Source organism: Crocodylus siamensis, chromosome 8, assembly GCF_052110815.1.
Source record: "Crocodylus siamensis isolate JL-2025a chromosome 8, ASM5211081v1, whole genome shotgun sequence".
Classification (NCBI taxonomy): domain Eukaryota; kingdom Metazoa; phylum Chordata; order Crocodylia; family Crocodylidae; genus Crocodylus; species Crocodylus siamensis.
Window position 1 is genome coordinate 44,654,496 of NC_143402.1, and position 26,922 is coordinate 44,681,417.

The 26,922-nt window shown below is 49.2% G+C and overlaps 1 protein-coding gene across 1 annotated transcript in view; it reads left to right on the forward strand.

The window, feature by feature from the left end:
* Nucleotides 1-26,922, forward strand: part of MPP1 (MAGUK p55 scaffold protein 1) — a 40,607-nt gene that overhangs the window by 6,481 nt on the left and 7,204 nt on the right. Inside the window, exons 2-10 of the mRNA XM_090058948.1 lie at nucleotides 6,339-6,482; nucleotides 6,838-6,916; nucleotides 8,451-8,536; nucleotides 10,001-10,069; nucleotides 19,579-19,775; nucleotides 20,231-20,337; nucleotides 22,426-22,506; nucleotides 24,552-24,632; nucleotides 26,451-26,653. Coding sequence (XP_089915074.1) covers nucleotides 6,339-6,482; nucleotides 6,838-6,916; nucleotides 8,451-8,536; nucleotides 10,001-10,069; nucleotides 19,579-19,775; nucleotides 20,231-20,337; nucleotides 22,426-22,506; nucleotides 24,552-24,632; nucleotides 26,451-26,653 — 1,047 coding nt within the window. The remainder of the gene's footprint in view (nucleotides 1-6,338; nucleotides 6,483-6,837; nucleotides 6,917-8,450; nucleotides 8,537-10,000; nucleotides 10,070-19,578; nucleotides 19,776-20,230; nucleotides 20,338-22,425; nucleotides 22,507-24,551; nucleotides 24,633-26,450; nucleotides 26,654-26,922) is intronic.

Below are 26,922 nucleotides of genomic sequence, written 5' to 3' on the forward strand. Positions count from 1 at the left end.
CCTCATGAGGCAGGAGAGTCCTTTGCCACCCCTTTGTGGCTGGTCTGGGTGGTGGCATCTCTTTGGGGCACTGATGCAAATATGGGTCCTTCAGAGTGGAGGTATCTGGGGTGGTGCTTCTGAGTGGAGGTATAGTGGAAATGTGCCAGCACCCTAGCATCTGGCTCTCCTCCTCTTTGCCTGTCTTCTCCCAGTGACTCTGTCTCTCTTGTGGGTTTTTTGGGTTTTTTTGTTGTTTGACTTCAAAAGGCGAGGCCTTGGGAAGGGGATGGGAGGTTTGGAACAGATGTACCAGCTTCATGGGATGCTGCAACCAGTGTGTTCTCAGTTCCCCCCTGCACTTCTGCTTTCCCCTTCATGATCACTCAGCACCAGCCTCCGCTGTGATCCCACTTCTGAGGGGTTCCTATCCCTTGTGGCCCCCTTGGTTTAGCACAGTTTTCCTGTATCCCTCTGCCCTTCTATCATCTGGTTGATTTCTTTTGGAATGGTCACTTCCACCCTTGCCCATGCATCTCATTTCCTTCTCTCTGCTAATGCTGCTTGGATCTGTCATCAGCTGGGTAGGGATTAAAGGAGATGGGTATTTAGCAGCTTAATCCCTCTTAGGTAAGACTGCCCTCTCACAATAGACCTGTGCCCCAAGTGCACAAAGCTGGTGGTGGCCTCTGCATTCTTGGTGTCAGGACTAGACAGGCATGGGGCATATGACTTCTGTGAACTCAGATGGCCTTTGTTTTGACCATGAATCATCTGGATGTTAATTTCTTCTAGCCATATAAAGTGAACAGATTCTTCACTTCACTGTACCATTGTTCTGTGCTGCTGTGCTCTGTTAATGGCTACTGTGCTCCACCCCTGAGGTGGCTGCATTTCAGAGGTAGGTGAAGTTATCCTCTGGAGTTTGTTGGACTCTAGGTAAAGGGCTCTGTAGAAATGACCTTTGTTCCTAGCCAGCGCACATCCTGACATGAGGGTGTCTTGAGTGAGCAGGGTGAAAGCTTATATGAATCAGCATCGTTGTGTGCTCCAGGAGAGAGAGTTTTCCCCTTCTCTCAGCTAAAAGCAAAGGTGGGAGCCAGGTGGTTGGGAGAGACTGAGATTGGCGGTTCCTTGAGTGGCCCAACCTTTGTGACAGCACCTGAACAATATTGCCTGGAATGTGCTGCGTCTTGAAGAATTGGTCTGTGCTAGGCCTGTTCTTTGAAGGTTGCTGAAGTGCTGGGACTGCTGTGTAACATGCTTGGAAGAAAACTAGGAGAGATAAGAGGGAGGCTGTGCTGACTCTGCTCCTCTAGCAGGCACATTGAACTCAGGACAGGGTCACCTGCCACTTCTTGCCACTGGCTCTGCTGAGGAGGGCAAAGCTGGGGAGAGGGGAGCAGTCAGCTGTGTATTCTGCAAGGGATTCTGTTTCCTTCCCCTGTTCTGTATCTAGTGCAGTGGTTCTTAACCTTCTTAGACTTAAGGCATTCCTCAATAGACTTTAGGCCCCCCTTAGAAAATTCAGGCTTTTTGTTTTCACTCATTTTTTGACTACAGAAAAATAATAGCCCAATTCTTTTGTTACAAAGACCTCAGAAAGCCTACAACTGATCAGAATGTTTGTGATACTCTGGATTATTATTGGAAGCCTCTGGGTTTATACTGTCAATCAAGTTTGCATGCCTAACAGTGCTACTGTTGGGTGGCACCCTGCAGCACCCTTGAAAGGATCTTGGGGCACTCTGGTTGAGAATCATGGATGTAGTGGATCAAAGGGGATCTCACTGGGTATCTTGCCTCTTCTTTCATCACGTCTTCCCTCTGAGCCCAGGCCCAATCTGTGCCTCTCCAACTGGCAAGGCCTCCTTTGGGGGGCAGACCCAGCCCCACCATCTGATAATTTAGTGTTGTCCCTTCTAGTGTAAGCTGCAGTGGAGCACAATCATGAATGGCCAACTTATATAGGAAAAACTTCTTCACAGTCAGGGTATCCAGCCTATGGAATAAGCTCCCTTCAGAGGTTGTGCAATCATCTACCCTGGAAATCTTTAAGAGGAGACTGGACAGTCACCTTGCTGGGGTCACCTGTCTGCCAGTTATCTTTCCTGCTTGGTGCAGGGGGCTGGACCTGATGATCTTCCAAGGTCCCTTCTGGCCTTACAATCTATGAATATATATTCATAGATTGTAAGGCCAGATGTATTAGGACCTAGATGCAACAGTGAAGACTCAGTGCAGCATAGTCATGTGTGGCCAAGTTTATAGACCCTGTAACTCGGCTACACACGTACATATATACAGTAAAAGCTTTGTTTTCCAGCACCCATGGGGAATGGAGGGTGCCAGATAACAAAATATGCCAGATAACTGAGTGGCCTGAACAGGCGTCTTTGCCTGTTTGGGCCGCCACCTGTCCCGCCGCATCTGGGTGTTGCCACTCCTCCCGCTGCATCGCTGCCCCTCCTGTGGGCCCCGAAGGACAGGGAGAGGGGACCTGCGCAGCCTGCAGGGGGACCGTGGGGGCTTGGCAGTGCAGGCTGCTTTCCCCGAGGCTGTGGGGGCTCCACAAAACCAGAAGTGCCATGGTGGGGAGCAGTCAGCAGTGTAGTCTGCAAGGGATTATGTTTCCTTCCCCTGTTCTGTACCTAGTGCAGTGGTTCTTCTGTTCTGTACCTAGTGCCATGGTGGGCACTTCTGGTTTCACTTTTTCCTTACAAGTTGGCATGCTGGTTAACAGAGCATGTTGGCTTGTAAGGTGCCAGTTAACACAGCTTTTGTCGTATATATAACACGTTTGGCAGCAGTAAGCCATTTGGCTATTTTTATTTTCCAGGGGAAGGGTTTTTTGGCTCTTTCAAAAAGAGATTATTTAAAAATAAATTAGATTCATTTGGGCCTCTCAACCCTGGCCAGCAGCTCCCTTTTGGATTCTGGTCCTTGTACCTGCTCAGCTTGGGCATCGCACTTTGGCCCTGGTTTGTAGCTCCCTTGTTATCTCAGTGCTGGACTCCATCCCCAGGCCAGCCTGCCTGCCTTTGCATACTCATTCTGGGGCTCATACAGGGCTCACTCCTCAACAGGCTGTCCTGCACTTTAGGTTTGGAGTTTGCCCTGTTTTTCTGTGCTCCCTACCTCCCGGTGCCACACAGGTGTTTATGTGGAGATGAGGCTTAGGTAACCTACTCAGGCACGGTGCAGGTCTCTGTCTCCCTCTAGTGGCTGGCCCATGTGAATGTCTTATTACTGCAGTTATCGGGAACTCTTCCTGTAGTAGGAGCGGTAGACTTGTGTCTTTGGACCTGAAGGTCGAAGGTTCAGATCTCCCTGACCCAACCGGGGTCTGTTGTTTGCTCATTCTGAAATGCCTGCCAGCTTCTTGAAGTTGCCTTGTGCTGTTTTAGAAAGCGTGTGTAATTTGTGGTGGTCCCGAGAGATTTTTCCAGCAAAGGATGCGTGCAAAAAGTGCTGTGCCTGGTGCATGCAGCTGGGCATCCCTCCAGCAAAGAGAGAGTCCCTGTATCTCAGCTGCTTCTGTAGAGAGAATTCCACTAGGGGTGACGAATGGCTGTAATGCTGATTGAGATGGCAGGTAAGAACAAGCCGAGGTGTCTGGTGTGGGCTCTTTGTCTAATATGGGTCCATAGGGCTTAAGGGGAGGATGCAGTAGCTGATTGCACCACAGGAGCAATTCATTCTGCTTGCTAGCACACAGTGTACAGAGTCACTCATGCAGGAGTAAAGCTGACAAGGGCAATGATCAGCACCTTGGAGCAAGGGGATTGTGATTGGGGTGGTGCTGGCACTAGCATGCAGAATGCAACTGGTCCTCTGAAGTTTCTTAGCTGCATCAGATGAAATGAGCATAAACTCGTGAAAGCACTGTTTATACATCTCTGATTTAGCTGCAGATCTTCACCACCCTCACCTGCCAGCCCCCAGGTGTTAGCTGGAAGGTGTTCTACTTTCCTTAACATTAGCAAAAATGCATTTTGCCACCTCAACACCAGAAGAGGTTAATGTGCTTGGCCTGGAAAGGTTGCTCTATGCAGCTGGTAAAGTGTTAATGCAGCAGTAAAACCAGTGGAGGAATATCTAGTCAAGAGATCTGGGAGTGTTTGCTTTATGTGAGGCAACACTGTATAGTCCTGGGTATAGGGGAGAGGTGTAGGAGAGGCTCACTAGCACTGTGCCCAGGGCTGGTTGGCTGTTGATCAGGGCTGAGGTGCATTGGCAGAGGGCTGTTAGAGGGAGTTGGTCAGGAACTACAGTAAAGGCTGAACATTAGAGCTTGGAGAAGCCTAGGATGGGACTAACAGGAGTGGCTGCAGGTCATTACCTAGCAGGAAGCCACTGGTAGTGCTGCAGATGGTGTAGTCTAAATTCTGTGCATCGAGTTAACATCTCTGCACCCATGCTGCAGCCTCCCAGAGCCCCTGTGGTGTTACAGTTGCATTGACTGCACCACAGCAGCATCCCCATTCCCCCCCCCCCCGGGATGATCTTAGCCCTGTGTCCTGTTCACAGATTCAGGCTGGTGCTTTGTGCAATATGCTTGAGATCCAATTGTGACCAGTGACCTCAAAGCTTTGCACAGGAGACTGGAACCTGACTTCCATTCCTTATCTGGAAAGCATCATTATGCTGGGACCAGGCCCATTTGGAGCAGTGAAAATATCATGCTGGTGGTCCAGGGAGTTGTGGGACTGGAATGGGGTGCGGGGAGAGAGTTGAGGCCTATGCTGGCATTTAAGTAATGGCCAGATTGTCAGGATTCAAGCAGCACGGGGGTCAAATAGTTCCTGTGATGAATTGGAAGCAGGTAACAGATGACTGCTCACTTTGCAGCCTGCCCTGCTGCTTGGCAGAGTGCGTGGGCAGGCTGGAGATTTGGAGGATGCTTGCTGGCTGGCTGGGTGCTCTGACTGCAGAGGGGGAGGGGCATATCCCCTCCCACCACTTCCCTTCCCTTCACAGGGCTAGCCTGGAACAGGACATTGGAAAGACAGTTTCTCATCACCTGAATTCCCCTTCCTCCCCCCACACTGCTTTCTGGCATCAAACACATTCTTAAGCCATTTTAAATGAGGGGAATCAAGCATTTCTTGCTAGAACTTGGCCTCAAGCCTGCTGCTTTTTGCTGCCATTTCCCTGTCCTGCCTCTGTCCTGTGCTGTGCCATTAACATGGTTCTGAGGAATCTGTTTCAGGCTGCGTCTTGGTTTCTTATTGACCCATGGAGCAGCTGTTGTATCATTTAGGTGCCACCTTGTGATGCATCATCACGGTGTGGTCCTGTTAGTTTGTGACATTATGTCAGAGGTAGAGAAGGTTCTGCCAATATCTCTGCTGGAAGTGCAGCTGGCTCTGGGATTTGGGTGGTGTGAGAGAAATTCTGGGGATGCTGGTTAATGCTCCCTTAGAGATCCTTCAGCAGAGTGAATTGTTGGCATATTGCTGCACCTATGAGTGGAAATGCACTTAAATCCTGTGTCAGTTACCCACCAAGTTTAGTGTGTGGTACCTGGTGGCTTGCTGTGGAGAAGAAACATGCTGAAGCATTAAACTGCGAATGACTTTGCTGCTTGGACAGGAGAGAAGTAGCTTGTGCTTGTACTTACATGAGTGTGAATCCAGAGTGACTTCATCCATTGTGGTGGAGTTACTCTGGATCCACTACTCGTGTAGCAAGGAGTAGAGTTTGGCTGTACCGCGCTTCTGTTCCAAGGCTTCTACTATGACACGTAACAAAGCCACGGAGATCTCTGCCGCAGGACACGTACCCAGGAACCTTGGGGCTGATGCCCTCTTTTCTCAAGTGCTACCACCTCTCAAACCTCCAGCCTGGAAACAAAGCTAATCAAGCCTGTCTGTGTCTCATGGTGACGTCCTGCCTGCTACTGTCCTTTTTGCTTGCTTTTCCTTCTGTCTTGTGGACAGGCCCCTCCTGCTATCGTTCCCTGCAGTGAGCTCTGCTAGTGTCATGCCTCATCTGGCCAGCAGGAGTGACTCTGGGTTCAGTATCCCACTTGAACAGGGATTGGCGTCTTTGCTGCATGCCCAGTGCTTGCCCATTCAAATGGAGGGATGTGCCTGTACTACTTACCTCTCTGATTGGGTAACAGCTCCACAGTTGGCCCTGGTTGTGGGAGAGGCTTCAGTTTTCTGAGCAGATTATGCACCTTAGAGGCGACAAGTTTGGATCATGGTGCAGGGGGGTCCCTATTCAGTCTTTCTCTTAGGACGTGTCCTGGATCTGCTGGGGATTTCCAGATGGGTTCCACTCCCAGTCACAAGAGCATGCTGCAGGGGCTCTCAGGCTGTCCCTAAATCCCCATCTTTGTTTTGCCTTGACAGGCTGTCACTCCCTTGCCAAACACCATGACCGAAGAGATTTACACCAATGGCTCTGCTACCCCAGGCAGCCCAGCCCACATGAACGGCCGAGAAGTGAGGAAAGTACGGCTCGTCCAGTTTGAGAAGGTCACGGAGGAGCCCATGGTGAGCTGGCAAGACTGCATTCACCCTTGTGACTGCAGGAATTGGGGAAGCCATTGCACTGGCACCAACGGTAGGAGAAAATGACCAGTCCAGGTCCTAGGGCTGGGGGCGGGGGACAGCCAGTGCACAGTGATATCAAGCTTGGGAGGCCTCAGCCAGACCAGTGTCTATTCTGCCAGAAGCCTGGAGGAGAACGCTTTGACAGATACCTGTTCTGGTAAGAAGAGTTTGTCCAGACTGGATTGGGCCCTGGGGATGACTGTCCTTGAAAAACCAGGCATACCATCTTGGATACTGGCCAGGACAGGACTTTCCCACTACAACTGGGGCTTTCATGGATTTTCCTATCTTCTAGGGAATCACGCTGAAGTTGAATGAGAAGCAGAGCTGCACGGTGGCCAGGATTCTTCATGGAGGCATGATTCACAGACAAGGTAACAGCAGGTGGCTGGAGTCTGAAGTTGTATCTGACCAAGATGAGAGATGTAGGCACCAAAGGCTCCTGCTGAAGTCAGAGACTTGAACCCCTCACTCACCACCCACTTGCCCAGGATGGCTTGTCAGGTTCATCTTTGGAGCTGGATTATTTCAAAGCAAAGGGATTAAACAGTCCTCGGTTCTGAAATGTATTTTCAGTGCCTTTCCCTGCCCAAAGTGTGTCTGAAACCGAGGCGGCTCATGTCCCCTTCCCTTTACATGTTAGCTGTATTAACACAGTGGAGGCTTCAAGATGTTAATGGGGGAAAGAAGCAGGAGCAGTTGGCAGGCTTGCATTGGCAAATGTCCTAGGACTGTGTGGGTGCATTTTGCTGATGGATTCCTTGTCCTTAGATATCAACCATATCTGGAGACTGTGAAGGAAGGCTTTATCCTGGTTCATAAATTGCACAAACAAGGCAGAAGTTCTGTGCTGAGGTCCTGCGAGTAGAAATTGAATAAAAAACACCCATTATTTCTTTTTTTTTTTTTTATTGGTGCACTTATGCATAACTGGTTAAAAGGGATATGAGCTTTTGCAGGCAACAACTTACTTCACCAGCCTCTGAATGGACAGGCAGAAAGAATTTTATGTTGAAGGGAAATGGACAGCCTGTCCATTCATAGCATCTGATGAAGTAGGTTGTTGCCTTTGAAACCACATGCCTCTCTGAACCAGTTATTCTCTAAGGTGTCATCTTGGCTTGCTTTCTGCCTGACTTCAGATTAACACAGTCAATCACTTTTTGGCACCTGTGTGCATGGTAGGGTGTTCTGTGTCTGCAACAGCGTGGCTTTTCTTTTGTTTTATTGGCCCATGTAGAAAACAAGGATCTTAGTCTGATCTCCTATACACCACTCATGTAAGGCCAATACAACTCTAATGATGTTATTTTCCTCCTGATGTACAGCAGCATATTTGATATCAGAAGCTGACTCTCATACAGACATCTTGAATTAGAACCCAAAACTACTGTTTGCAGAAAAGGGCTCTGCTAAAATGTAGCTTGAGATTTATTTATTTTAATTTAAATTTATTGTATTTATTGTAATTTTGCCTATCCCCAAAATTAAATGTTTGCCCACAAGCAAAACCATAGCATGAAGTAAAATCAGAATCCAGGATGACTAGCCTTGGTGCTTGATAAATTTAAGAAAAATAGATGGGGAAAAGTGTGTATATATATGGAGTGGGGAGAGCAACGTTCTCCATATTCATTGCTACCAAATGCTTGCTTATGCATATGTGTAAACCAGCACATAGAGGGCTTTTTGGTAGAAACATGCTGAACAAACCAATCCATATTCAGCTTGGTATGAGATGTTGGGTCTCTTGGCTTCCCCGTAAGACAATGCCCATGGAGTTTCAGTCAGTATTCTTGAGCTTCACTAGCAAGTTGGGAACTTGTGTGCTCCATGACATCTGGGATAGTAGTGACACATCTTGCCTGTTCTTGCATTTCATGGGTCCATTTCTCCTGTCACTGGCAGGCTCCCTTCATGTGGGTGATGAGATCCTAGAAATCAATGGGCAGAGTGTGAACAACCACTCGGTTGACCAGCTGCAGAAGATGCTGGTAGGTATTGCAGGATACCGCTCTTGAGGAAGAGCCCTTGCCACGCATGCTTGATGTATTTATTTAATTTATTTTCATTCTTGAGCCTACCATGTAAATTTAAAGAGAAATAAATTTGACCCACATCTATAAATAGGATTTCCCTGGAGCCAGCAAAGCTGAGCTGCCTTTCTTTAATAAATTTCGTGAGAGGCAAAGAGAGAAGTCTTGGGACTCATGTTAAATTTCTTTGATTGCTATTCAGTTCAGTTACCTCCAAACTGCTACTTTGCACGTTCTTTTTAAACAGCTTGTGGGGTCAGCCTCATTCACCTGAGTACTAAGTTTGGGTTGCTCTTTCATTGGAGTCTGTAGCAACATCCTCTGTGAATGATGGCAGTTGTCACTGCACCTCCTGTTGCGGGAGAAGCTATGATTGTTCTTTTACTGTGACTAGTATTAGTGTCGTGAAAGGATGCATCACATATCGGTATAGGCTATTGCTGTGTGGAAACTCCAGAAAGGTTTCTGCATGCACAGTCCAGATTGAGGGCTCCAGTTCTTTTCCTGAGGTTTTAATTTGTTGTTGTACAAGCCCATAGAACAAAGCCCCGATCTCCCATGGGAGTAAAGCTAGTAATGACCACCCAGGTGTTGGTCTTCCAGCTGCTGGTCATGTCGAGCCTCTTGCAACCTTCAGTAGGCAGCAGCCAGCCCAGCTACTGAGAAGTCTTTTTCTCCAGCGTATGGGCAGCTCAGGCTGCCATAACTTGTGTCAGCTTGCTGCCTCCTGCCAAGGGTGTTTATCCTGAGAGCTCACAATCGGCCTATGACAAGGGGTCCCAGCAGAGAAGATGCAGGTGTCAATGGGGGGCTGATCCCTCTGTGGAAGGGGCCAGGAAGAGCTATCTCTATTTGAGTTCTGGTAGTTATACTACAATTGCCCCATTCCCAGCCTCTCCCATTGTGGTTTGTTAGCCCATACCACAGAGGTTAGGCTGCTCTCAAGGAGCAGGGGAAGAATTGGTACTAACTGGTGACCTGAGGCAGCATTTTCTCCCCAGTCTGGGGTATTGCTGCCCCTTGGCCCTGAAGTTCCTCTGGGGAGGATGAGCTGGGGGTGGACTTGCTTCTCAATCCAAGTTTATTCTGGTGTTGCCGTTCTACCTGCTCTTGGCTCGGAGCCCTATTCTATATACGCTGTTGGAGCTGGTTCTGGGGTTCAAACAGTGCAAATACCTTTGGCCATTGCAGCGGTGTGTCTGGCTCCCCTGGGCCCCAGTAGCTCTTTGCTTCCTAAATGAAGCACATCTCTCTCCAGGACTTAGTGCTCTCTGCTAGAAACAGCTTAGCCTTTGGGATGGTTCCAGTAGTCAATGTCTTATACAGCTGAAGGTTTTTGGCACCCTAGGGTCTTTGGGCTGATGTCTGGGAAGCCACATTCTTCAACTCTTTTTTTTTTTTTTTTCTTTCACCTTCCAATAGAAAGAAACCAAGGGGACAGTCTCAATAAAAGTCATTCCCAACCAGCAAAGCCGTCTTCCTGCGCTCCAGGTAGGCACTGCTGTTTCCTTGGAGTAGCCTGTACAGCTGCATGCACTTGGGCTCTTGAGAAGTCCCACAGGTGTTAAAGGGTTTCCCTGTTCTGAACAGGTTGGCCCCAGTGGCCTAGTGCAAAAGACTGTGCTGCCGTACCTTTGAGATATGGGCTCAGAAGGTGGTCTGCTTTTCTGGGATCGCTCCCTAGGAGGGTAAACAGAGCTGTTCTGCATTCACATGGGTGCAAAGGAGGGTGGAATTTAGCTCTGGCTGTGTCTGTTTCCCTGTCCCTTCCCACACTCTGTAGCCTGGTTTCCCCATCTCTAGAAAGAGCGTAATGATACTGGCTACTTGTGTTTGGAAGAGGGCTGTGTAGGTGTCACAAGTCAAATCCTACCCACATCTCTATGGTTCAAAGGTGGTTGTAGTTCCAGACCCTGGAGGGTTTTGCATTGCAAAACTGCTGTCAAGGCTAAGCTTCATACATCAGCAGGTTCCTCCCTGTTCCCAGGGCATCATTCCTGTTATGGGTTTTTTAGCTTGACAGCCTCTGTGATAAGATGCTATTGCCCTGCAGCAGGCTGGGTCATGAAGCTTCCCCTCACTCCTCCACTTGAGTGTTATAGTCCTCCGGAGCATATTGGTGAGAAGAAAGAAATTGTGGTTGAAGGGTGGGGGGGAGTAGCAGGAAAGCAGAGCAGAACGCCCCAGCTTTTAGTTCTGCAGTTGTCATGCTGCAATCGCCATAGCAACAGAAATCCATGTTATTATGGGGCTCCTGCCTTTATTCTGCGTGCAGGGATTCAGCAGGCCATGCTGGGCCATCATCTGGTCTGTGGAGATGAATGGGGCTTTGGGAGGGAGAAGTGACTGGCAAAGACTGATGGGTCTCCACTGATTCCATTCCTCACTAATGGTGACCGGAGCTTTGATTTTAGTTTAACTGGAGGATGAATAGTTTATTTCCCCCCTCAGTATCCCAAATACATGACACTTGTCATACACTATACTGGTCACATTTATCATACTGTGACTCTGTATTTTAAATTACAGATGGCAATCATACCCCTCCCAAACAGTCATTTTGAACCTGCTGAATATTAGTCCATGGCTGTCTGTGTGGCCACTGGTTAGGTCTGATGATCTTAACTCATGTCCTGAGCTGACCTCATGCCAGTACTTGTCCAGAGACAAAAATATTTTGCTCAGGCAGATTCTTCTTAAAGGGGATGATTGGGCAGGGTTATTTGTTTGATTCACATATTAAATTGAATATGTGTTTTAAATTAATTCACCATAAATCAATTCACTCGTGGTCTCTGGGGTTCCTGTATCTTCCTTTCCAGTCTCTCCTCTCCTTTATTTTTGTCACCTGTGTCCCATAGGAGTTAGGTTTTGTTTTTTTCTTAAGGACTAAGGTGAAAAGTGAATATACCCTTCTTTCTGTTTTCTCTGTCTGAAGATCTCTATAGACCCAGAATCAGTTGTGATCCTTTTGCTTATTAACCACCATTCTCCTTTTCCCTTTCCCTGCTTTAGACTTACCTTAGTTGGTGCTCTTTAAGCCACTGCAGTCATGCTGATGTAGTAACAAATCTGTGCAGGCACCTCCTGATAAGGTGCTACGTGAGTATTATGCTGATTCTGGCAGTAGGAACAGGGAAAGATGCAGAAGAGCAAGACCTTCTGACTGAAACATTTATTCTCTGCTCAGTGCCCTCCCCCAGCAACCCTCATCATTGGCCTTTGACCTCCACTCCCATCCATGTTTTCTCATCTTTGTTCTAAGGATTCTGTTACTGCACACTTGGTGGCCTCCCTCTGATTAAGGGAGGCTTATAGTTTCCTGGTGAGCCTAGACTCGCTGACTCCATGCAGTAAACAGGCCTGACAGAAACATTATTCTTCAGAGGACTGCAGTGCTCTTCCCCCTCTGAGACACTTTCCCCCTTACTGTGACCTGCACGCTGGCACTGTCTACCTTAACAAATGGACACTTTTGGTCTCTTTGCATGTGAGAGCTCAGTACAAGGAAGCTTGATGACTTTAAATTTGTCTTTTTGTCAGGATCAGCTTCTCTTCCCCTCACAGTCACTGTCAGGCCAGGATTACATGATGCACAGCGAATCCCGTTTGATTGTCAGGGGCAAGAACATACCTCCCCAGTCAAAACTAGTTTCCTGACCAAACTCCCCCACATCTCACAACTAGCAAATCACAGATTAATCAAATCCGTTTGCAGCAATAGGACTGCTACTCTGAGCCTGAGTGACTTATTTGATTCTGAACCTGAGTGATTTTAATGGGAAGAGCAGATCTCTGCTGTTGTAACCAGGTCTAGACACAAATTTAGACCTGAGATTTCAAATGATGCCAAGGTTGGGGCTGTTCAGGATCTGGGATCTGAGTTCCCCATGTGAGGGAGATGGGAGTCCACTGTGTGGTTTAAGCCTGAAACTAGACGTGAATCCTGACTACTTCAGATCTCCAAATGTGCTGGGGTGTTGGCAGTCAGGGCCATCTGCAAAGTGGGTTATTTCAAAGGGAGAATCGGGTATCTACATACATGTGGTCAAACCCCTATCTTCAAATACTTGGGAGTCTAGGGGGACATGCATTTTTATTCCACAGGGGTTTTGATTTAGGCAGAGACTGGGGCTGGTTCCACATGTATTAGAGTCTGATTTTTAAACCGATGCTAATTACAGCTAGATTTTTGCCCAGGGAGGGGGCTGTACTGAAAATTTATCAGGGGCTGAGGGCCTTGCCTCTTCAGGCAGTTGGTCTTTCTGTTGTCTGTAAGCTAAGAAATGGCTGGTCACAGCTTCCAGTCTCACCATGCAAAGGTCTGTTTTGATCCCCAGGATTCTGGCCTGCTAATACCAAGGAGAATTTGCTTATATCCTGCTGGGACTTGTTGGTCTATAGACCACAACTCCACAGCAGAGTCAAGTGCAATGCTTTGGCAGTCCCCATTTAAAATGTTGCAAGGAGAGTCTGGTGCATCTTTCCAGTCTCAATCCATTCAGGTATAAAGATGGGGCAAAGGCTAATGTTTTACTGATAGGCATTATCCTGGGAAATGTTGTCTTTTCCCAGTAGGGTTGGCCTCATCTCCAGCCTGTCAGGAGTCTACATTTCCAGGGTAAATAACTCATGGTGATTTGAATTTGAATGTGGAATGAGCATACATTTTGTTTTAAAGTGAGGGGCATCTTTTGGCCTGAAAAGATCTCCAGCTCATGGCATTGCCACTCAGTGAGGTCCATCTCCATATATTTTATTTTATTTTATTTTAAAGAAACCTTACTGAGGACATGGGAGTGAACCGTCCTGATATGCAGGAAGACTAGCAGATGTGGCTAGAAGATGAGCTTGGTTTAGCAGAGAACTCTTCAGTGAGCTAGAACACAAAAAGGAAGGTTACCAGAAGTGGAAACTTGGACAAACAACCAGGGAGGAATATAAGAACATTGCTTGGGCATACAGAGATGAAATCAGGAAGACCAAGGCACATTTGGAGTTGTAGCTAGGAGGGGATGTGAAGGGGAACACGAAAGGTTTCTACAAGTCTGTTAGCAACAAAAGAAAGAAAAGAGAAAGCATGGGTCCCTTACTGAACTTACTAGGAAGGCAACCTACTGACAGAGGATGCAAAAATGGCAGAAGTACTTAATCCCTTTTTCATCTCAGTCTTCACAGGCAAGGTCAGCTTGAAGACTACTGTACCTGGCAGCACAGTTTGGGGAGAAGGTGAGCAGCTAACAGTGGCAAAAGAATAGGTTAGGGACTATTTAAGTATAAGTCCATGGGGTCCCAAGCGCGCTGAGGGATTTGGCTGATGTGATTGCAGAACCTCTAGCCATCGCCTTTTAAATGGTGGTGATCAGGAGAGGTCCTGGATGATTGGAAAAGGGCAAATATAGTGCCCATCTTTCAGAAGGGGAAGAGGAGGATTCAGGGAACTACAGACCAGTCAGCCTCACTTCACTTCCTAGAAAATCATGGAGCAGGTCCTCAAGGAAACCATTTCTAAGCACTGGGAGGAGAAGATGGTGATTAGGAACAGTGAGTATGGATTCACCAAGGGCAAGTCATGCCCGACCATCCAGATTGCCTTCTATGACGAGATGACTGGCTCCGTGGATACAGGAAGAATAGTGGATGCAATATACTTTGACTTTAGCAAGGCTTTTGATATGGTTTCCCAAAACGTTTTTGCAAGCAAGCTAAGGAAGTATGGGTCGGATGAATGGACTATCAAGTGGATAGAAAACTGGCTGGATCATCGGGATTAGAGGGTAGTAGTCAATGGCTTGATGTCTAGGTCGCAGCTGGTATCAAGTGGAGTGCCCCAGGGGTTGGTCGTGGAGCTGTCTTTGTTCAATATCTTCATCAATTTCCGGCTAGGATTCAGAGAGACCTTGACAAATTGGAGGATTGGACCAAAAGCAATTGCATCAGGTTCAATAAGGACAAGTACAAAGTCTTGTACTTAGGATGGAACAATCCCATGCACTGGGGACCAATTGGTTAAGTATCAGCTCTGCAGAAAACAACCTGAGGTTACAGTGGACCTGGGGATTACAGCTGAATAAGAGCCAACAGTGTGCCCTTGTTGCTAAGAAGGCTAATGGCATACTGGACTGCATTAGTAGGAGTGTTGCCAGCAAATTGAGGGAAGTGATTGTTCCCCTCTATTCAGCACTGGTGAGGCCACATCTGGAGTAATGTGTCCAGTTTTGGGGCCCCAACTACAGAAGAGAGTCCAGCAGAGAGCAGTGAAAATGGTGAGGGGACTGGGACATGTAACTTATGAGGAGACAATGAGGGAACTGGGCTTATTTAGTCCAGAGAGGAGAGGACTGAGGAGGGATTTAATAGCATCCTTCAACTGCCTGAAGGCGTGGCTCCAGAGAGGATGGAGCTGGACTCTTCTCAGTGGTGGCAGGTGACAGAACAAGGAACAATTGTCTCAAGTTGCAGCAAGTGAAGTTTAGGTTAGATATTAGGTAAAACTTTCTCACTAGGAGGGCTGTAAAACACTGAAACAGGTTACCCAGAGAGGTGGTGGAATCTTCATCCTTGGAGGTTTTTAAGACAGGGATAGACAAAGCCTTGGGTGGGATGATCTTGTTGGGGATGGTCCTGCTTTGAGCAGGGGGTTGGATTAAATGATCTCCTGAGGTCACCCTAATTTTCTATGATTCTGTGTTTCTATGATATATAATCGCTGTGGTAGGTATGTTTTGACTGCTTGCCTCAGGATTTTCTATAGACTAATTTTTAGGTACCAGAACCTCATTACCGCACTCCCTCTCCCCACAGCCAGGAAGCTGTTGGTCAGGGCATGTGTGCCACACTTGGCTCTTTCAGGTTGTGAGCAGGGGTAGAAAAGCTAGAAGAGTGTCTGCAGCTGTCTTCAGAGGAACCATGAGGAGAGGTGAGGCAGAGGTGTATCCCAGCTGGGATTTACCAGCAGGCAAGTGAGTTGAGTGGTATTGGTGACTCCCTGAGCCTTAGTGTGTTGTCATACAGCACTTGGGCGTGCTACCTCAGGAAGGCAATGGTTCCAGCAATATTTAGCCTCTGCCAGTCAAACATTACCCAACACAGCTGCCAACCTCTGACATAAAATAATTTTCCAGGAATGGCCAAACATGGGGACCCCTACAGTCTTGGCAAACTTTATCTCCCTCCTCTTAGTGGGAGGTATCTGGTGGTTGGGGAGCTGTGGCATGGGTTGGCTCTGCCCCCTATGCACTGCATGGCCTTCTTCCCCACCCCCATCCCCCTTTTTCTCATGCACCCCATCTCCATTTTGCCCAGTGCTTTTTCACCCTAGTCCTGAGGTGCTCAGGAGATTCTTTCTGCTTTAGACCAAGATAGAGCACTCCTCAGGGCCACTCAGCCCCATTCCCTCCCTGGGAGGAGGTGCCCTGTGATTATGAGGCGTTCCCTGTTTTGTTTGCTTGTTAGCCTTCTTGCTGGGAGATAACCCAAAGCAGGAACACTGTGTGCAGTGACATATGGTTTCAGCTGGTGGTGTGTTTATCCCAGCCAACAGAAAAGGAAGCAAAAAAGGAAATTACTAGTAAGTATGAGCCCCTAAACCTCTATATGCAGCCCATTTTCCAGCTACCAAGGATGTGTTGGCAGAGAAAGCAGGAACACTCCAATACATGTGGCTGCTTTGTGCCTGTAGTCCTTGAATAACCCCTCTGGGAAACTGGCTTCTTTTATATGTGGAAACTAAGATGGTTTTCTCCACTGTAACTGCAAAACTCTCCTTCAACTGCAAATTCCCAGCTGGGCTCAGTTTCTTACAGCAGCCTTAAAGGCTGTGAAGATGGAGCGTAGCCAGGGGTGTTGTTGGGAATCACGAGCGTTCTTTTCTGCAGAGCGTTCTCTCATTCAGCTCCAGGGATGCTGGCAGCAACAAACTGGTGCTTGCCAGTAGACTCGGCAGATGTGACATGGAAGTGATGCAGGGAGCCGGTATGGCCAGGACTGTATTCACTCATCATGCCCTACACCCTGACTGTAAAGCTCCCCAGTGCTGAGCAGGGCAGCCCAGAGGGCTTAATTTAAGCTGCTGTGATAGATGTGCTTGGAAATCTTCAGCCATTTGTTTCCTAGCTATTTCCATGGCACACCAGGAGAATTTTACTGCCCAGGCAAACAGCTGCTTCTGGAGATGATGGAGAGAACACCTTCAGTGTTTGAGACCTAGTGTCTTGGGAAGTTCTGTGGTGCCCCATTGACAGAGCAGATATGTTACAGGGCAAAGAAAGGACCAAGACAGGTCCAGACATCCCTTTTTCTGGACACTCTTCTCAACTCAGACCTTCCCCACCTGCTTGCACTCATACAAGAACCTTATTTGGCTTCCAGTACCTGTCTTGTAAGCTATGGGATCATGGCCACCTATCCCCTCCCTCATACAGAGCTCTCAGATCTCCCAGTGAAGATCACTTGGTCTCTTAGCCTACTAGACAGTTGCATGCATTTGCTATACATAGAAACTTTCTTGACCCCTGTAGGGGCTCTTTGTGCAGGCTGTAGGTTTACTTCAGGCTGTCCAAAAGCCTCCAACTAACAGTTTGTTTCTTGACATGTGTTTAGGCTTTGGACTTGTCTGATGGAAACAGTCTTAGTGCTGCCATGAAGGGAGAAGGAGAATAATCAACAGTAGGATGAGGACTTTTAGAGACACCTGAGTTAAAGCCCTGATCTGGTTGGGCTGTTCCTGTGTTGGAAGGGATAGAATAGTGTTTTCCAACCTTTTTTGTCCCACGGCACACTGGCCAGACATGGGGCGGGGGTGCGGGTGGGGGTGTGAGCAGCCAAATGCCAGGCGGGGGTGGGTGGGGGGAAGGGATGGCGAACAACTGAGCAGAGGGTTGGAAAGTATCAGCATGGGGCCTGCCGGGGTGCAGAGGTGGCACTGGCTGTAGCCATGCCCCACCCAAGAGTCCGTGGCACACTTGGACATGGCCGACGGCACACCGGTTGGGAACCGCTGGGATAGGGTTTGCAAGGAGCACTTGGTCCTGTTTTGGCGTAGTGGCTTTAGCACTAGTTAATGTTCTGTCTTGCTTCTTCTCACCTTTAATCGCCTGATGTAGCTTCTTCTGCACTCTTGCCATCCTTAAGCCATGGTTACTCTCTGTACAGTCAGTTTAGGGCAGGGGTGGGCAATTACTTCGAGCAGAGAGCCAGTTACTGAGTTTTGGCAAGCAGTTGAGGGCTGCATGGGTAGCCCTGCCCCTTGACAGGGGCCCCACCCCCTCATCGCCATCTTGTGACTGGAAGTCCTGCCCCCTAATCCCTGACCTTTGCCACTAGAAGTCCCTTCCCTTGACCCTGGACAGGGCTGTCCCCGGGGATGTGAATCGGGGCAACCGCCCTGAGCCCCGTGCTTTGAGGGGCTCTGCAGAGCTGGCGGAGAGGCCATGGATGGCTGAAGTTTGGCCCACCCTCCTGCCCGGCGGGTTGGATGGCTCTTTGCCTGTTCCAGCCATAGGTTCTGACCACCACTCCTCCTGCCGTGGCTGGTGTGCTGGGGCTTTCACTCCCTGCCATAAGTGTGCTGTGGGGCAGGGATGGGGGGCCCTGTGCAGGCTGCTTTGCCCCAGGCCCCACGCCCTGCTGGGATTGTCTCTGCCCCTGAAAGTACTCCTTTCAGCAAGAGGTTTTTCCATCTCAGAACCAGAAAAATACCAAATTATATTCTAAAAAGCAAACATCTGCTACATTAATTTGATTTCAAAAAATATTTTTGTCCTGGTTTACATGTGTTTGTGTAGTATACACAGAGGTGATTGTATATAATAGCTTAAAATGTAGTCTTACTCTTGTATATTGTGGGAGGAGTGTGGGTATAGATTTGTGGGGGTGTAAGTATGTGGGATGTGGGGGAATGTGTGGGTGTGTCTGTAGGGGTGGATGTGGGGTGAGGGAGCATGTGGGTGTATGTATGGATATGTTGGGTGTGAGTAGGTATGGGGTTTGGGGACTGTGTGGGGGGGAGAGTGGCTGGGGTGTTTGAGGGTGTGTGGGTGTGGGGGTCTGCATGCAGCAGTGTGAGGGGGATGTGTACATGTGTTTGGGGTGTGCATGTAGGACTCAACATATGAACACATGTGCATGCGCGTCCTTCCCCCTCAGAGACCCTCCCTACATGTGTGTGCATGTGTGCATGCGCATGCATGCACACACACAGAGCCTTTCCTTACACCTGCCCCCCACATACCTGTTCCGGCCTGTGTTCCCCAGTCCAGCGATGCAGCCGGGAGTCCAGTGGTGCTGGAGCAGTGTGAGGGCAGGAAGGCATGGAAATGTCTGGGGGTGCAGTGGGGCTGGCTGCTGCATCCAGCGGAGGCTCCCCCTGGGTCCTAATGCCTGTGGCTCCTGTCATCTTTGACAAGCAGCCAGGAGCAGATTAATATTTTCTGAATTTTTTAGGGGCCCCATGGGCCAGATAGAATGGCCTGGTGGGCTGGATCTGGCCCATGGGCTGTATTTTGCCCACCTCTGGTCTAGGGTCAGTCTGATTTCCCTGAAAAGGATGGGATTCCTCCTTTCCGAGGCTGGTTGGGGAAAGAAGTGGTGTTAAACTTTAGATATACTGACATGTAGAATTTAAGCCACAGGGGCTGGCCATGGGATTGGACAGCGGGATCATGAAAAATTCATCTGACTGTTTAGGTAGTGAGCAAGCTGATATTTCTAAAGCACTCGGCACTGGCACTATAGGATCTGGATTGTGGCATCTCTTCTTTCTCATGGGGTGTTGCTGAGGCTCATTCAGTTTGTAGATAAGAACTGCAAAAGGGGTTGAGGCTTGGAGGGATGTGATGGGCATGTGCCTTGCACATACTGCTCGCTTTTGGTTCAGTTAATCTCTTCTTTTGTCTTGCTTGGTAGCTACTATCAACAGCTGGGATTGCCATGTAGCTGGGGCTTGTTTCATCAGAACTGAAGCTGCAGCCTGGCTATACTGACTTTTGACCTTTTTGCAGATGTTTATGAGGGCCCAGTTTGACTATGACCCCAAGAAGGACAACCTGATCCCCTGTAAGGAAGCAGGGCTGAAGTTCAAAACTGGGGACATCATCCAGATCATCAACAAAGACGACAGCAACTGGTGGCAGGGCCGGGTCGAAGGATCCTCCACAGAGTCAGCAGGCCTGATCCCCTCCCCTGAGTTACAGGAATGGTATGTTCCTCTGCTCACTATAAGTAGGTGGTGCTAGGCTGGGGAATCCCAACTCGGATCTGCATAAAGCTTAGTGTGCTGCATATTGGACATGGATGCAGCACAGGGGGCTGGAGGCTTAAAGCCTTCTGCCACCATGAGGAAAATGCATCAGAGCTGCCTATAAGGAGCTGTTTGGAGAGGGCATGACCAGGTGCTCAGTGTGGAGAACATGCCACAGGTAGGTAGATTGGCTGAGCTAACAGTGCCCTCTGACCTTTTCCAGATTGACCCATTGGTCCAGATCATTGCGGTCAAGTCACTCTGGCCTGGAGGCCTTCTCTGACCCAGTTTACAAGGCTTGGGACGCAGTAGGAATTCACCTTGGGAAGAATTCTTCTGTTTCCAGGGGCAGGGGTTGCACCAGAATTTGAGATGGGAACATCTGACCAGGTCTTGCTTTTGCTTCCTTGCAGGCGTGTAGCCAGCGTGACCCAGTCCACTCAAAATGAGGCCCAGAGCTGCAGTCCTTTTGGCAAAAAGAAAAAGTGCAAAGACAAATATCTGGCCAAGCACAGCTCAAGTAAGAGCCCCTTCCTTGTCACAAGTTCCCAGTTCCTTTGTGCTCAGAATTGGTCGCTCCACCTCCAAGCAGCAGAGTGGGAGACATGATGGGGCTTTTGGGTGCTCAGACTAAAGTGAGGCACCGGTAAGGGTACTACAGTGGTTAAGCAGTACATGCCTGGGGCTTGGGCCATTACTTGCTCACATTGTTGTAAAGGTGCCCTCCAGCAGCGTCAGAGTGGCTAGGCAGTCAAAGGTGTCAGACTCAAGGCTTTTCCCTTTCCTTACCTGGTGTTCTGGCCCCTACATGGAGGAGTAATCCCCTCAGATAATCTCCTGGCCCATTTCTTCCCTCCTGTGATTTAGTCCAACCAAAGCCTGTTTGTCCCTCATGGCTGTGCACACAATTGCGGCAATAGCCTTATTACAGGCTATAGTACCTTCCTCCCTGGAGGCCCAGAAACACTGGTAAAAGCAAAGCCACAGTGCACGGCACACTGCCAACAAGACAAAGCTTTTCAGAGTATAGGACTGTTGTGTGGCCATTGCTCAAGTGACCTTTCTGGGCTGAGTTGCCTGTTAAGTGACTCCTCAGAGAATCTCTTCCCATTATCTTCTCTTGTTGGCAAAGCAGCTTGTGAGGAGCATGTTCCTATGGAGTTTGGGTGCACTGCTGTTGTGGGCTCACAACAGGGGCACTGCCAGGAAAGAGGAGGGGTGTTCCTGGCCCAGCTGGCTAGAAATCCTGCGTGGGGAGGAAGGGCACCACGCTGTCACCTTTGGGGTGGGGAATCTTTTAGGAGCTGCTTTGGGTCCCCAGCACAATCAAGGGATGAGTGCAGGGGTCAGTCAGGGACTGCTAACTCATATACAGTGGGATGTGCAACACAACAGACTTGACTCATTCACACATACCCTCCTGCTGACCACTCCCCCTCCTATGGGAGGAAGCTCCCTGCCTTAGGGATGAGTAGTTTGATTCTCCCCTATGCCATATGTCGTCATCTCCACCTGTGCAGTGAGAGGAAGGTGTTATCATGGCAACCTGGGGATGCTTTACACCCTCCCTGTATGTGACAGCACAAGGCAGAGGGGTCTGGGCTTAGCACCCGAAGCCAGGACCACGGGTGATTAAACATTTTAAAAATCCCTGCCTTTATTTTGGTGCCTGAACAGGAGCCTTGTGAAATGCTCCACTGACTTTGCAAGCTGAGCAGAGCCAGCCTCAGAGAAAAGGGAACCCTGGGCCAACTTCTGTTTTGGTGTGCTCGCTCTATGCCAAGTCAGTGGCAGTGCTGCAGGTGGAGGCAGGTGGGCAGGGCGCAAGGTGCAGTCCAGTGGGAAAGCAGAGCGGCATGGTGCGCTGCTGCCACTCACACTGCCTGGCCCAGCTCCTCCTGAGCAGAGGCTGGAGGTGGGGAGTGGCAGTGGAGAAGAGGCAGGGGGTAGCTTGGAGGTGGTGAGGAGGGGTGGGCTGATCCTTTATTTGGCAGGTCAGAGCTTTCCAGTTTGGCTCTTCTGAGAAGTCTTTCCAATCAAAATTTGATTCCTTCAACCACAGAGAAACATCCCAGTCTACCATCTTCATTCAGGCATGGTGCCAAGCTAGGCAAACACTGCTGCATTTACCCTGCCTGTGCCAGTCATATTTAATTCACTGAGGCACAAATCTGACCCATAATAAACCAGTGCCCACCATGCCCCAGAGAACTGAGCCATGGTGGGTGCTGGTCATGCAGCTAGGGTGGAAAATATGCTGGCACCCTGCCTGGCCTTGTGGTCCAGGAGCCACTGATAAACAAGGCCATAAATCAGAGAGGGATAAATAAAGATCCTTGTGACACTTTCAGCTCGGAGTTCTTGCAGCTTCTAGACTCGCTCCTCTGGGGCCTCAAATCCTAAGCAGGTCTGTAGGGAGAGGAAAACATCAGTCCTGTACTTCACATCATGCTAGAAGAGTTTCTTCTATCATCATCTTCAGAAGGAGCATTTCCCCTTTGCTAGCCTCTACCATGGGCTGGGGACATTGCTGTGCCCAGTGGGTTTCAGGAGGAATGCCCCTGCTATTATGTCTGCGCTGGCTCTGAAGTGCTGTTTCTTTTCTCAGTTTTTGACCAGCTGGATGTGGTTTCATACGAGGAGGTGGTGCGGCTCCCTGCGTTCAAGAGGAAGACACTGGTGCTGATAGGTATAATGGCCCCTTCCAATTCTCAGCCAGGGTTGATCTCGATCATGACCCCAATAGTGTCCTGAACAGTGTCCTAGAATTCTTTTGAATGCCATTGCATAGCAGTCTTGCCACAGAGCTGCTGCTGAATGAGAGTTAGGACCAGGCACCTCTTCAGTCCTGGATCTGAGGCAGACTCCACTGAAGTCAGTGGAAGCCTTTGCTTGGTCTTCATTGAGCTCTGGATTGGACCCTGTGGCCTTCAGGCCACATAATCAATGTGTTTCTGGCTGGAATAAAATGTATTCTGAGAGGACTGGGAACATCCCAGTTCAGACAAGAGCCACGGGCATGATCAGAGGTCAGGAAAACAGACCTTGTGATGACAGGCTGAGAGCCATGGGACTCTTTAGCCTGGAAAAGCGCAGGCTCAAGGGTGATCTGGTGGCCACCTATAAGTTTTATCAGGGGTGACCACCAGTACCTGGGGGAACATTTGTTCACCAGAGCACCCCAAAGGATGATGAGGTCAAACATTTTCAGGTTGGATATAAGGAAGAATTTCTTTACTGTCCGAGCCCCCAAGGTCTGGAACAGCCTGCCATCGGAGGGGTTCAAGCACCTACTCTGAGTGACTTCAAGAGCAAATTGGATGCTTATTTTGCTGGGATCCTATGACCCCAGCTGACTTCCTGCCCTTTGGGCTGGGAGGGCTGCACTCAATGATCTTCTGAGGTTTCTTCCAGCCCTAATGTCTATGAAATTATATGAAATCTGCTGGACTTGAAGTATGTTTATAGTGATTTTCTTCAGAAAAAAATTACACCTTCTAAAATAATATTAGAAAGCAGAGCCTTTCCCATGAGCTCCCCCCAGAAGATCCCAGTTCCCAGGAAAGAGTGAGTTAGAAATCTGCCCCTGCATAGATTTCCTTTCCAGAAGCCAGTTGGCAAGCTCAGGCACAGCTGTGCTGATCTGTACAAGCAGGGTGCACGCTGGCCTTGTTGGCAGAACACGTCACGTGGCCAACTGCAGCTGCAGTAGGAGGGATAGCGGCCAGTTGTGGGGCTGGTTGGGAAGGCAGTATTGTGTTCAGCATAGTGAAAACAATGCGGGCTATTTTGGGGGAGGAAGGGACAGGGCTGCCTTCTGCATAAATTTAAGAGTGGGGCTGAGCTCCTGTCCTGAGCCTGGTAGGACACAGTACCTGTCCCTTGTCTTTGTCAGGCTCTGAGCTGTGCCTGCAGGCTCTGGGGAGTAGCAGTCCAGTAGCTCTGTGGTTGGAACTGTTCTGTCTTGTGTGCTGCTTTATGACTCCATAGACAGTTGTGTGGTCTCCATCACTAGAGACTTTTTCAATGGTGCCCAACTCCCAGTTTCCATGGGAGTTTGAAATGCCTTTAAAAACCTGGCCCTTGGAGGCTAAGAACACCAAGCTCTTACTGTGCTGCTTCTGGGGAATGGGTCCCAGTGGGTGCATCTACACATGGTGCTTTAATGCATATTAGCCTATTTTAACATAGATTAAAACATCACAAAAAAGTGCTCTTTTGGTAATATGCATTAAAATACACTAATGCACATTTTTGTAGTACCTCACAATGGAGAGTATCTGTATACAAGAGCAGGGGCTGCTCTGATGCGCTGTAATTATGGCACATTGGCGTGGACTTGATTAATCAATTCTGCTGGAGCGTGGTAATTATCATGCTCCAGCAGCCTCTTGTGTCTTGTATATTAATGTCCCCATGCTTCAAAATGGCAGTGAACTAAAGCTTGTTGAACACTGATACACGAGGCACTGTGGCACTTTAATTAGAGTGGCTCTCAAAGCCACTCTAATTAAAGTGCTGTGCTGCCCTCCCCACCCCCAGAGCATGTGCAGAAATGCCTGGAGGTACTATATTTAATGTGCATTACATTAATAAAAGTGTAGATGCACCCAGTGCCTGCTGGGGATGGGATATCCCACCCCCACCTGCTCTCTTATTCCATAGCAGGCAGTGCTCACAGGCCAAACCTCTGTTGAAGACGCTGACCCACCCACTCTTCCTCACTCTGCACAGGTGCAAGTGGAGTGGGCCGCAGCCATATCAAGAACTCCCTGCTCAGCAAGAACCCAGAGAAGTTCATGTATCCGGCTCCCTGTGAGTATCCCAGAGTGGGAATCCACATCCCTACAAACCCCACCCCACCTGATAGCCAGGCCACACGGGCAGGCAGCCCTGACCATTGATGGCTTTCCTAGGTACACTAGCATCTCTTCGTTTTCAGTGTCCATGTCCCATAGGACCAGAGGTAGTCATTTCTTATCCTGAGGAAAAGGAACTTCCCAAGGACTTTCTGTTTGCTCCAAGCTTGATGCTCACTTTTAGTTTGACAAGGGCCTGAGCCAGCAAACACTGTGTGAAGGTTCCTTCTTGGTGCAGGAAAGCTGCTTCAGCTAACTTCTCTGGCTCCTTCTGAGCCTTGCTCAGTTAGGACTCATAGGCATCAAGTTACCTGCTTTTACAGGTGGAGAGATACAAAAAATAGCCCCCCTAAAGCAGTCGTAAAGATTGCTGCAGGAGACATTCTCCAGCTGTGGTTCCTGTGAAAGTCTTGTCAGCACACACTGTCTGAAATTGGGGTTCAGTGCTTGTTTCTAGTACCTGCCCCCTTGCTGCTGGCTGTGGCCTGGATTTCCCACACCTGTACTTGTGACCCTGGAGGTTACAGGGGATTCCCCATCCAGTCAAGTTCAAGTCTGTTGTACTCTCACCTTGATAGAGTAGGCCTAGAGGTTGCCCCTATGGTCATTAAGAAGAAGGACCAGAGGCTCCTGGCATGGGTAGAGAGCAGAATTGTGTGGGCCCCAGGTAGACACTAATGCCTGTTGGATGACACAAACTGACTTATTCTAGTGAGGACCTCAGATCTTGTGGCCCTGGGCACAAAACTAGCTCTGGGGGAAGGGGCAGGCATGGTTGAAAAAAGGGCTGCAGCACCTCCAACTGCCTGCGGTTCCCACCTGAGAGGCAGCTTGTCTGTTTGTGTGGAGGGCTCAAGGGGTGATGTCAGCTGTTTGGGCCTTGATGGCCCCTTTTGTCGTCTTTGACTCCAGGGCACTGTAGATCACAAAAGACATGGGTGGGAGCACAACCTGCTAGGGAAGCTGTGGCTCCACACCTGTAGGCTGACAAGATATGTTTTATATTGAGGTAGTGGCATTTGAGAGCCTTGTGCCAGCAGCAGGGAAGGAGAACACAAGGCATTGGGAGCCCTGCCTTGGAGCCTGCAAGGCAGGGTTCTCCTTTGGCTCTGATGTTGCCACAAGGACATGGCTCGTGGAGCCTTGCTGGTATCAAAGCCTAAGTCACTGGTAGCTATAGGTCCTGCCACTGGTCCCTGGGCAGGTGTTTAAAATCAACAATGTTCCTTTAGCCACCCAAAGGGACACCTTGGGCACCCGGTGCCCCAATCCCTTGCTTGCAATGGTGCTGCTGGCCTGGATTCTAGACAGACAAGGAGCATCATGCCTGGAAGAACATCCCTTATCCATTACTGACTGAGAGGGGGTTCTAGATACTGATGGGCAGGAGAAAATAGGAGGCTGAGACATGGGGTGCAAGCTTTTATGGGCAGGCAGTTAATGCTAGTGATCAGCCTGGACTCACCACCATTGTCTCAGGTGGCAAAGGGTTAAAGTCCATTTAGGTGGTGAGGGATTCCCCTTCTTTGCCCCTTCCTTTTGCTCCTCTTATCCCCATCTGTGTCCCTATGTGCCCTGAGGTCCACTGCCTGGGAACAATTTGTGGTTGCTACCTATGGTGCAGTACTGACCAGCTGTCTCCAAGGCCCCTCCATGTCCTTCATGCTGTCTGGTTGCATTGGTTCCAAGGGTGGTTGGACCCTTTGGTTCTGAGAGAGGGGTCCTCCACCCTCCCTAGGGGCACAGGTCACTCACCAACTCTCTTCTCTTCCAGACACCACTCGCCCCCAGAAGAAGAATGAGGTGGAAGGGAAGAACTATCACTTTGTCTCCACGGAGGAGATGACCAAGGACATTTCGGCCAATGAGTTTCTGGAGTTTGGCAGTTACCAAGGAAACATGTTTGGCACCAAATTTGAAACTGTGCATAAGATCCACCAACAGGATAAAATTGCCATCCTGGACATTGAGCCTCAGGTGAGGGGTGAGGTGGGGATCACCTTTAATTTTGTGGCTGTAACTTTGCACACACCTTTCTCTGCACCAGCACTTGTGACTGCAGTTATTTGTGAGTGCAAAGGAGGATTCAGCCGAGTACCAACTGCACCCTCCACACTTGCCTGAAGCAGGCAGGAAGAATGGTGTGTGCCTGTCACTCGGGGATTGATCTTGGCAGGGGGGAAGTCTGCAAACTACAGTCCCTTGAGCTGTGGAGGAGGTGTGTCAGAAGGTGAGGCACTGAAAGG